The sequence below is a fragment of the Procambarus clarkii genome, chromosome 17, assembly GCF_040958095.1.
Source record: "Procambarus clarkii isolate CNS0578487 chromosome 17, FALCON_Pclarkii_2.0, whole genome shotgun sequence".
NCBI classification, from domain to species: Eukaryota; Metazoa; Arthropoda; class Malacostraca; order Decapoda; family Cambaridae; genus Procambarus; species Procambarus clarkii.
In genome coordinates this window covers 37,082,298-37,094,687 of record NC_091166.1, presented here as the reverse complement: position 1 = coordinate 37,094,687, position 12,390 = coordinate 37,082,298, and the positions used below count along the sequence as shown (strand labels likewise).

Below are 12,390 nucleotides of genomic sequence, written 5' to 3'. Positions count from 1 at the left end.
TATATATATATATATATATATATATATATATATATATATATATATATATATATATATATATATATATATATATATATATTGTGGGTGCTCCAGAAGGCATCCCTGGATGTTATATTTCCTCTTCTTCAAGGCCAAGGGTCTCAACAAATGCAACTAGACGTGGTACCCTCATATATATATATATATACATATATCATATACCTATATATATTTCATCTTTTATTTTACAATCTGCTTCTTCAGTGCTAAAACATAAGAACATAATGCAATTAACTGGTATAGAAATTATCTGTTCATTAAAAGATATAAAGTTGAATAAAAGCAAAAAAAAATATCTTTAAAAAACAAATATGAATCTACCTTCGAAACTAAGAATCATTGTCACAACTTATTATAGAAATATCAAATCATTTTAACTTAATAGCCATAGTGTTTATTTTGTGAACGTACAAGTTGTTCAAAGAGTTTTTTGCAGTAAACGATGACTTTTTTTGCAGTAAATAATGACTTTTTTGCAGTAAACAATGACAAAAATCTAAAACGATTTTAGACAATTGATTAGAGGATTTACCCTAAGCTTATTGAACGTGGGTTTACGATACCCAGTTTCAACTGACCTTCAATGCTAGTAACTACAAATACGATACACAAGTTCTCCTGTAATTTCACTCGAGAATCTCAGAATTTTGTGTTTAGAATTAGGAAATATAACGACCAATTGTATACATGAGAGATCATTAGAGATAATACGTAGTTCATCCTGCTTTATTCGGTATGAAATAGGTTTAAAGACTGATGGGCAGTTATCCAACCATTATTTTTCTAAATGGATAAAAAACAAAATGACAGAAAAACACATTTCCAACTATAGGTCCAAGGTGTGATCACCCCCCCCCCCTCCCACTGATTCTTCAGCAAATTGTCAACAAAAAATATCATTGACTGCAAAAGCAAAAATCAGCTGTTGCAATCATCAATATTTAGGGCAATTAAGTCATCTTTTAGTGATTTACCTAATATGTTATTTCCTTGTCTTAACATTTGTAAATCAAATTTGATGTAAATCAAATTTGCATCAACATTAATTATATAAACAGGAATTATTTATCTTAATTGAATCTTTTTTTTACAATCTGCGAAAAAAGTATCTGTAGTAAACTCAATTTTAGTAAAAGAAGCCAAGAAATGGGCAAGAAAAATTAGCAGATCAGATTTATATACCAGCTAACTGCATTGTTGATTTTGTATTTCACCATCAAACAAAGATTTAGACGGTATTCTGAAATGTCTGATATACATTGATATACATACAAACATATATATATATATATATATATATATATATATATATATATATATATATATATATATATATATATATATATATATATTAAATAGGTTTAAAGCCGGACGGACCTCCTATGGGAGGCTGAGTCACTCTAAGACCAAACTGTTAACTTAGTTTAAGTTAAGGGCCTCAAGTACCATTCTGAGTGCTTCAAAATTTGCTATGTTTTAACTATGCTAATATTCCTTATTCTGCATATCTTCAGCACGGAAAAAATATATATAACATATTCTGCAAGAGTTGTACTTTTCCATTTATTTTTATCCTACTTTTAAAATGGGGTTTTTTGTTTTTCCATTTGCAAATTTGTGTTCTAAAATGTTTACTGTTTGTTTCCCTCTCCGGTGCATCTGATCGGTGTGAAAATAGTATATACATTTACTCTGATGGGCTTCAGTACCACAGGCAAGCGCTACCTTGTTGTACATGATTGTTGTAGATACTCATTTCAATGATGTGCTGGAGTAGATCATCATGAATTGATACCACATCATACGATGCCCTGGGGCACGCGACCACCACAACATACACTGCCCCGGGGCACGCGACCACCACAACATACACTGCCCTGGGGCACGCGACCACCACAACATACACTGCCCTGGGGCACGCGACCACCACAACATACACTGCCCTGGGGCACGCGACCACCACAACATACACTGCCCTGGGGCACGCGACCACCACAACATACACTGCCCTGGGGCACGCGACCACCACAACATACACTGCCCTGGGGCACGCGACCACCACAACATACACTGCCCTGGGGCACGCGACCACCACAACATACAATACCATGAATCACGTGAAGATAATCCCCCATGATCAATACTCTCTAAGCCACCCTAAACACAGACAAAAGAACTAAGACACAGTCTTTGATTCTGAATTCCCCTCTCGGCGGAAGACTCTCGCGACAGCTAGAACTTGGTGGCGGTGTAGAGATGGTCGTCTGGGACCTGCTGGTGGGTGTGGATGATATGGGCGGTGCTGCAGGGGCGGGTGGTGGGCGTGAGGGCTGGTGCGAAGCTCTGGGCCAGCGAGGGCGTTAATCTGATGGGCGGGAGCCGAGCTGGTGACGCTGGACACATGAATGACTGAGGGAACGTGGCGAGAGACCTGCAACACGAAATAAAAACATTACTAATAAAGCATCATGTAGACTACAGCGACGAGAGGAACATGTGCACACATATGTTGCTATACTCACATGTATTTTGTTAATAATTTATAAACCTTTGTAGTATTCTTGTGGATATAATTGCAATTAACGTAGATAATGCAGATCAATAGAGCACAGCCAGAGTATGGGTTGACATTTTAGGCAAAAATTTTAACTCGTCTCATGATATGTCATACTGACTTATATATGTTAATAATAGGTGTGTGTGCAAATACTGATGTATACTGATTATATAGGTGTATGCAAATTAGGTCCAAGTAGCGTCAGGTAAAGGTATTTTTGGCTTTGCAAGTGTTAACAATACGACCTGCAAGTGAACGATTCACATTTCGAGTCATGGCATCCAACAAGGTAATGTAGTTTTCTTTAGTTTGGGCTGAAAATGTTTGCATTAAAATCTACGAAAGTGTCATTAATGAACAATCCACTTCCCCATGTTCGAAGCAATGACTCGAAACACACACACAAACACACACACACACACACACACACACACACACACACACACACACACACACACACACACACACACACACACACTTACTTTACACACTAACATGTTCTCTCAACACTCACTAAATCACCACACCCCAAACACCTTACCCAACCTTACATAGTTCCAAATATGCATAAAATCACAATAATTCTAACTTTAACTCATGAGAAATTATTATATTATTAATATTATACTATATAAAAGAACCATCCTGTCGGTTTGTGCTGGATATATAAAAAAACTGACTTATTGATCCATAAGTCAATATATGACTTATTATCCAAGGAATAGGATGAACCACCTTACCCTGAGTTGTAGCCGCTATCCCCGCCACTGATGACGTATGGGGCGTGGGTGCTGGGATAGGTAGGAGAGGATGGGCGTGGGGAGGACGTCGGGGCGTAGGCGGGCGTGGTGCGGACTGCCACTAGCGTAGAGTGCTGGGCGCAGTAGGGAGGCGGCAGCTCGCTCGGGATCCCGTCTGAGATGATGCTTGACCTCTCACTCATGTTCACCGACACTGAAATGTTGAGGAGGACCTGTAGACTGGAGGAGGACCTGAAGTCTGAGGTGATTATGGGTGTTGGTTCATGGAGGCTTGCTACTGTGTTCTTGATTCATGGAGGGTTTCTACTGTGTGTTGTTGGTTCATGGAGGGTTGCTACTGTGTTGTGTTGGTTCATGGAGGTTCCTACTGTGTTGTGTTGGTTCATGGAGGGTTGAAACTGTAATGCTTTTATTGTAACGTTGTCACTGTAATGGTTCACCGTAGTGTACTTACTGCACTGATGTCACTGTCACGTTGTCACTGTATTGCAGTCACTGTAACAGACTTAACACAGTAGCGCTTTCTCTGTATTTTAAGTACAAATAAATTTCAGATTTTGAGGAAGTCAAACAGTTTTATCCACTCATGTGCTTATACAACCAACTTTCCATTCACTTTGCTTCTCTGATATCACTCAGTATCATGAGTGATATCAGAGAACCTGATATCACCAACGTTTTACCTGAATCTTTTCTCAATCTAAATCTATTTATCTTGAAGCCAGAATATGTTTTATAAGTTGATAAGGTTTTCATAAATTTTTAGATTACAAGCATAGTCTTGTCTTGCGACTGGGGTGATGGTGGTAGAGCGACAGCCTTGCTTCTAGCAGGTCGGCGTTCAATTCCCGGCTGTCCAAGTGGTAGGGCACCATTCCTTTCCTCTGTCTTATCCTAAGTCCCTATCCTCATATCCCTTCCAAGTGCTATACAGTCGTGGTGACTTGTTTCTTTTTCCTCGTAATTACCTTATCCTTACAATTATATTTTTCATATACCTCATGCCTTTGATTTGATTGTAAATTTATAATTGTAATATACATCCATAGTTTTAATTTAAATCTATAATTGTAATTTGCATACATTGTTGTACACTGTGTGCAGAGTGCACTACAATGATGAATTTGACCAAAATGGTCATTGTAGCGTGTTCATTTCAGGTGTGGTTTTAGTAGATGAAATCAAAATATATGTCGTCACTCAAGGTAGAGATAGTATAAGCTGGAGCTGCTGCAGGTGTGGGTCACTTTTATTGTGTATGTAGATAGAGTAGATGTGGTTAGAGTAGATGTGGTTAAGAAAGTGTGGCCACTGCCGTTTGGTCACTTAGCCAACACTGATAAATTGAGTGCCAATCACTCGGTGCAATTCTTATCATCATATCTTAATTATCTCATATGCTGTCAAAATCATCACAACATCATATTTCGTCATTCTCTCTGTCTCTTATCATCACCATGTCATTCACTCCTTCACGTCCATTAGGAAACATAGCTACACATATGTGCCACGTGCAGAAATGAATAAAGGAAATGTATGATACCTATTCTGATTTATATGATAAATACAAGAGCATCATAGAATGATAACTATACCTATTTATTCCTATTTAATGTATGATTTTGCCAAAGATTCGCAGTCAGATGGTGGTATTTCAAAATAAAATAAATTTATAATATAAAATATATTACAATATAAATATATATAATATATTTATATAATATAAAAAATAATATAAAAAAATATTTCTAAATAAAAGTAGGAAAAAAAAATTCTAAATAAAAATAAATAGCTTATTGGCTCAGCAACTCCTGCCCTGTTAAAAAAAAATAATATCTTCCTACCTGTTCTTCCTCTTCCTACCTATCCCACTAACAGCACCTCCTCCTTCCTTATCTGCACTTCTCGCTCTCAGCACTACATCGCTATTCTCACTTCCTCAATACAACCTTCCTCCAGCTCCACACCCAGAACTCTTCCCCTCACCGTCAAAACTCTGCTCCCCCTTTTCACCCCCTATAAAACCACTCTCAACCCATCATTAGTTGTTCTCCATTAGTTGCTCTCCTCTTATCATCAATACCCCCTTAATCGTCCCCTCTTATTCCACCTCCAGCTCTCTCGCTCTAGCCCAGTGGTTGCTAATCATTTTTGACCCCGCGCCTCACCTGAGCACCTGAAAAGGTTTAATATCCCCCCCTTGATTGAGCAGGTAAAAAAGAGGTTTCCATGGTGCTGTCAGGAAAATTGGGTTTACAATTTCGCGGCCTATTTAAACTATGAAACTCTAACTTGAATGCAATTATATGTATGAATTAAATTGTAATAAGTAATATGTATTTATATTGCAATAAATGATGACAAATAACATGATTAAATAACAATACAACAACAGTAAATGTCATTAAATCAAATTTATGTTAGAGGTAAATGAGAAATTCTAATTTATTTCCATATAATAACATCGAGCATGTAGCATACAAAATTTAAATTTAACCTTCACCGCCAACTCTACCTCCCTCACCGCTAACTCTACCTCCCTCACCGCCAACTCTACCTCCCTCACCGCTAACTCTACCTCCCTCACCGCCAACTCTACCTCCCTCACCGCCAACGCTACCTCCCTCACCGCCAACTCTACCTCCCTCACCGCCAACTCTACCTCCCTCACCGCCAACTCTACCTCCCTCACCGCCAACTCTACCTCCCTCACCGCCAACTCTACCTCCCTCACCGCCAACTCTACCTCCCTCACCGCCAACTCTACCTCCCTCACCGCCAACTCTACCTCCCCTCGACTGAGTCACAGAGAAAATAAACACATTAGTAACGCCACTCTCCCGTTTGACGTTACCTCAACACATAAAACAACGGTAATTGAATGTTGGTCCATCAACCAACGCTAAAACCAATAAAGGTTAGCATACCACTGACCTCCTCTCTTGCTCTCCCTATTTTACCCTTCCTCCTGTCTCCATCCCCCCATTACGTTTCTCTCGTACCTCCGTTCATCACCTTCCCCCATCCTCACTGCTATATTCCTTTCCACACTCCCTTCACTTTCCCCCTCGTCATTCTTATTCGCTTGCCCATTCCCTCTCTGACCCACTCTCCACATTCCTGGTCCTCCCCAGAGCACCATTCTGACGATGGAGACAGCATTCTCGACCTGTACTACACTTTCTAAGTGTTTGGGGGCTCCCTCGACCTCAGCGTGAAGCTATTGAAGTTCCCTTGAGTATCACAGCCTGTGCTATGTGCCATTTAAAATCATGTTAGAGAGAGAGAGAGAGACAGACTAAGCATAACTGAGTTTACACTGAAATGATGAAAGGCATGGAAATTTCAGGAGGAGAAAGTGCCAGTATGATAATGTGATACTTGGAAAGAATATGAGAGAGGAGTGAGGGAATTGTAACCCACAAACATCTTGGTCCAAAGATCCTAGTTGTGAGGCCCACCACTTTGTAAATATTATATACGATACTCTACTGCTCCCTCAAGAGATTCGAACCTGCGCCTCTAGGGTGGTCAACCACTCGCGAGCCCCAAGGGGTCACAGCACCTATCCTACATGGACCCGAGTTGATATATACGGAGTAATTTTGAGGCTTTATTATTTTAATGTGAATCGTAGCTCTCTGTAACTGCCCGGGTCCTAATTCCTGGAGTATAAATCTGTTTAATCCTATTCAACTTTAATTGGCATAACCTTTTATGTGATATTTTGCCGAAATTTATTTTTCTTTTTAATCTAGATATACTATATATTCCATTTCTAATTTCCGTTTTTTTTCATGGTTGTAGTTAAATAATTAAAATTAAGGATTTAGTAGGATTATTTATTATAAAATCTGCAATTGATGCCATGTTACTTTTATTACATAAGAAGCTTAACTGTCCACTTTCATATATTGGTTTTAAGGCATTTTTCCAGACATTGATTATCTCGCATCGATTCAGTGTCATATATATATTTATATATATATATATATATATATATATATATATATATATATATATATATATATATATATATATATATATATATAATATGGGGGTACCACCTCTGGTTGTTTGTAGGGACCCTCAAGCCTCGAAGAAGAAGATATGCAGCACCCGGGGGAGACTTGTTGGGTTCCCATGTGCGCTGGTACATATTTTCTTCACCTACTACCCCTTTATATATGTAAGTGTTTAATTTATTTAAACTGTGTTACAAAAAAAGGAATTACATATAGGATACAAAGATGATTATCATAAGTTGTCGAGTTCCTCCAGCTCCTCAGACAGGAACCCTGAATGCATTTCTCCTCTATCGCCACGCTGAGGCGCTGGAAAAGGAAGCTGGACGCTCTAGGGTCTCTTGTTGTTTCAATTAGCCTAGAACCCAATTCCTTAAAAAAATAATAACTCCTGGCACTCTTACCCCAGGCGCCGAGTGTCTCAGAAGCAATGGGGATAAAATTGTAGTGGTGATCCAGTTCTCTGAATTTACGGGATTTGGCAGATTCCCTGTGGGTGGCAGCGCCACCTGGTTGTGCAACACTGAAGGCAATGTAGGTGTGTGCGGGTCTCCCACATTTGAAAGGAGAAATGTATTGTTTTGTCGCTTTCAATCCTCTTGGCACCGTTGAGCAGTGAATTTTGCAGTTGGGAGGCAGTGAATCTTGCTGTAGGGAAGCAGTGAATCGTGCTGTAGGGAAGCAGTGAATCTTGCTGTAGGGAAGCAGTGAATCTTGCTGTAGGGGAGCAGTGAATCTTGCTGTAGGGGAGCGGTGAATCTTGCTGTAGGGAAGCAGTGAATCTTGCTGTAGGGAAGCAGTGAATCTTGCTGTAGGGGAGCAGTGAATCTTGCTGTAGGGAAACAGTTCATATAACTATTATTGGCAGCAGTGAAATTAAGTAAAAATTTTACTACTAGTTTTTTTCATTCACGTAAACATGAATTTGCTCCGTGTTCTTTATTTACCGATATATATATCGTGTCTATGTCACTTTACTTTCTTATTAACAAATGTTTTTATTTTGTGATCTTTTTTGCGACTTAAAAACCTTTGCCAAAGTTCTGATTGTTTATTTGTATTTCATTTTCGCCAAATTTTTCTTTTGCAAAACAAGTAGAATGTTTCAACGGGCAGGAAGTTGATTGATGAATTCACTGGAAACAATATTTTGTTGAGAACAGCCTGGATAAAAGCCAATGACAAGAGTGGTTAGCCTCTCGCGCGCACTGATTGGCTCGCCCGAAATGAGACAACAGCTGATTGGATGGCAACGACAACCTAATTTCTAAAAACTGACCAATAGCCCCGCCAAAAAAAAAAAAATGTAAACTCAAATAAATGGATTTCTCTGCTTTTCTGGGGGGGAGGAAATATAAAATCCATCAGAGGGGAATCAATGATTGTTTGTCATGCTGGGAAAACGAGGAAGGTGGTGGTTAATAGTTTATTCACCTATCTTTACTAGAGATATAGATAATAGGTAGATGTATAGAGATAATAGAGAGGTATATAGAGATGCGAGTGTATACAGATACTAGGCAGGTGTATAGTGATTCACAGCAGGTGTTTAAAAAGGCTTGGAAGAAGTATTGATATCCATGACAGGTGTGTGTATACATACGTGATACATGGCAGATATGTAGAGAATTCTCGGCAGGTGTGTATACAGATAACAGCAGCAAAATGAAATATGAAAAGATAATGTTTCAACAGACTCATGTGTTGAGTCACATGTTTGACAACACTCAGATATTTGGAGGTAGGTTTCAGAAGACTGTGGTGGTCAGCCTGCCACAGTTACCATCACTGTGGCGGCCTTGTTGCCTGAGGTAATTATCAGGAGAAAACACCCAAGCCAAAATGAATACTTAGCACTTAGGAGAAGAAGCATAACAATAGTTTGCATCTGTTCTACCTAGTTATAAGATAATTACATCGCAGGAATTGTTAATCATTCTTGGTTCTTCATGTCAGGAAATCTTTGAACCCGATCGATTAAAGGAACCTGATGATGCTATAGCAGTTGTTTTAAGTAAATGGGGTTGTTTGTCAAACTGGGTCTTGCCAGTGTCCAAGACGTGTCTTCACACAGTGAAAACCATCCACACACACACACACACACACATACACACATACTCATACACATACACACACACACACTCATACACACATACTCATACACATACACATACACATACATCACTTCCCCCTACCTCTATACACACAACAATTCACGCCCCTTTCCCCCTATGGCTTCCCCCTTCAAAAGACAGATATACTGAGGGGGACAGTAACCAGGAGGCCTGGTCGACGACCAAGCCGCGGGGACGCTAAGCCCCGGAAGCACCTCAAGGTAACCTCAAGGTGACAGAGTGAATAAAATCCATCTTGATGAGGAGAGCTTGATCAGCTCCACACCTTGATCCCACAGTTTATTCCCACAGCTCATCACCATAGCTGTCTCTCACAGCTAGGTGTGACAGCTCATTTTCATAGCTCATCCACGCAGCTAATACCCACAAATACCCAGTCCTACACCCAAATCTATTTCTCCCACATTCATAAATGTACTTCCTCTTTCTCTCTCTTCCATGTGCTCTTCCCCTTTCCACATGCCATTCTTCGTATATACCCCCCTCTCTCTCTCTTTCCCTCCCAACCACTTGACTTGCTCTCCCTCGGTGGCTTGGGTCTTTCTGGGCTAATCCTCAGAGTGATGGGTTTCGAAGCACAGTGGAAGCGTTAAGTGTGTTTACAAGAGTGTAGATCATTCTGGGGCAAATGTTGAGAGCGAAACGTAGGATAGAAATGGCGTGGGAGAAAGATTGAAAGTCAGTCATAAAAGGTGTAGTATATCACTAACAGGGTATAGCCACAAACGTTAGACGTAGCATCACAAACATTAGATGTATATCTTGAGGTTATCTTGAGATGATTTCGGGGCATAGCGTCCCCGCGGCCCGGTCCTCGACCAGGCCTCCTTTTTGTTACACACACACCCAGGAAGCAGCCCGTAGCAGCTGTCTATCTCCCAGGTACCGATTTACTGCTAGGTGAACAAGGGCAGCAGGGTTAAATAAACTCTGCCCATTTGTTTCCGCCTCCACCGGGGATCGAACCCGGAACCTCAGGACTACGAATCCAAAGCGCTGTCTACTCAGCTGTCAGACCCCCTTTATACTCTGTTATTCACTCTTTTGTGAATAATCACAAAAGAGAGACGAATAATACCAAAAAATTGTTGTAGCATCACAAAAGGTAGATGAATAATGACAAAAAATTGGACGTAGCATCCAATAATTACCACTCAAGGGGTAGCTAATAGATGTACCATGACCAGCTCCCTGCCATCCTCTTAATGGCTGCCATCTCCGACGCTACAGTTAAGGGCTACAGACAACACATTCACACTATAATCCTTACAAACAACAACAGCATTGCGTACAAACCCAGGGAAGTCAGCCCCTTATAATGCTGCCCCTTTTCCATCCTGCATCTCTCTCTCTCTCTCTCTCTCTCTCTCTCTCTCTCTCTCTCTCTCTCTCTCTCTCTCTCTCTCTCTCTCTCTCTCTCTCTCTCTCTCTCATTCTAAATTTCTGATCCATGCAGACTTATATTACCCCTCTTTACCTTCCCTTTGATAAAACATTCATATATATATATATATATATATATATATATATATATATATATATATATATATATATATATATATATATATATATATATAATATACATACACTGTATGAATGTTTTGTTAAGTCCTGCGTCTCTCATGCTCTGTACGTACTCTACTCTAAGGACACAACTTTGGCCACAAACGTCTCCTTAACTTCCCTCAGACACATCCGGAAGCAACAAGATTGTCACAAACTAGACTGTGAAAGCGACGGATCAGACGCCTATCAGAGAGACGTCGTGAAACCACAAGATTGTCTTGAACTGGACTGTGGAAGCAGCGGTGAGACCCATCAGAAGGACGTGTCGCTGTCAGAAGTTAGCCTCAAAGTTAAGGTTTAGCTTCCCGTCCGTGAGACTGATTGCGTCGTTTGCTTCACGCAAACTTTTCTCATTTTTACCACTTTGAAAGCGATGATAGTTGCAATTATACAAATTATTAATTTCAACTTTTTTTTCGTAGTATCCCACGAACGAGGTCATATACAAATGCAAAACTGAGAAATTGTGTATATTAAAATACACGACTCGTCCGGAAAGTAATTGAGCATTGTAATACAAATATACGTAAGACTAAAATTACTATTGGAAATACAGAATGCTAAATACAAATCATTATCCAAAACCCTGAGTTTGTATCGAGTTTGTTTACAGTAATAAACAAAATTTTTCACAACTATGTCTCTCTCTCTCTCTCTCTCTCTCTCTCTCTCTCTCTCTCTCTCTCTCTCTCTCTCTCTCTCTCTCTCTCTCTCTCTCTCTCTCTCTCTCTCTCTCTCTGTGTTTGACTCATTCTTCCTCACTTTTGAGTGACAGGTCTCTCATGAAGTTACAATCGAAAAAGTTCGTTCCATCAATGAGTCCGAGGCACCGAAGACCTTGTGTGGCATTTTATTTGTGTTGCTTTGACTAACCTAACCTAACCTAACCTAACCTAACCAAACCTTCTTAGGCCTTGTACACGATACCTGAGGCCTAATATAGCACATATGTGTGTTATACTAGGCCTAGGAATATTTAAGTGTTTTCTAGTTTTTCTTTCAGAATTCTTTACTAGTCAGTATACTATCTAAACACGAGGAAGGGTTGTGGAAATCTCCAACTTTCTTACTTTTACTTCCTAAGAACTTAGGAAGTAAAGAAGTTTTACTTCCTAAGACGCCGTCCAACTCTCCATGTCATCACACAAGACGCCGTCCAACTCTCCATGTCATCACACAAGACGCCGTCCAACTCTCCATGTCATCACACAAGACGCCGTCCAACTCTCCATGTCATCACACAAGACGCCGTCCAACTCTCCATGTCATCACACAAGACGCCGTCCAACTCTCCATGTCATCACACA

The 12,390-nt window shown here is 39.9% G+C and overlaps 1 protein-coding gene across 1 annotated transcript in view; it reads right to left on the bottom strand.

Annotated features, from left to right (window-relative positions):
• Nucleotides 1-1,409: 1,409 nt before the first annotated feature.
• LOC123772389 (protein shisa-2) overlaps nt 1,410-12,390 on the bottom strand; it is a 206,070-nt gene continuing 195,089 nt past the window's right edge. Inside the window, exons 8-9 of the mRNA XM_069325846.1 lie at nt 3,337-3,550; nt 1,410-2,470 (exon numbers count right to left, since the gene is read on the bottom strand). Coding sequence (XP_069181947.1) covers nt 2,272-2,470; nt 3,337-3,550 — 413 coding nt within the window. The 3' untranslated portion in view covers nt 1,410-2,271. The remainder of the gene's footprint in view (nt 2,471-3,336; nt 3,551-12,390) is intronic.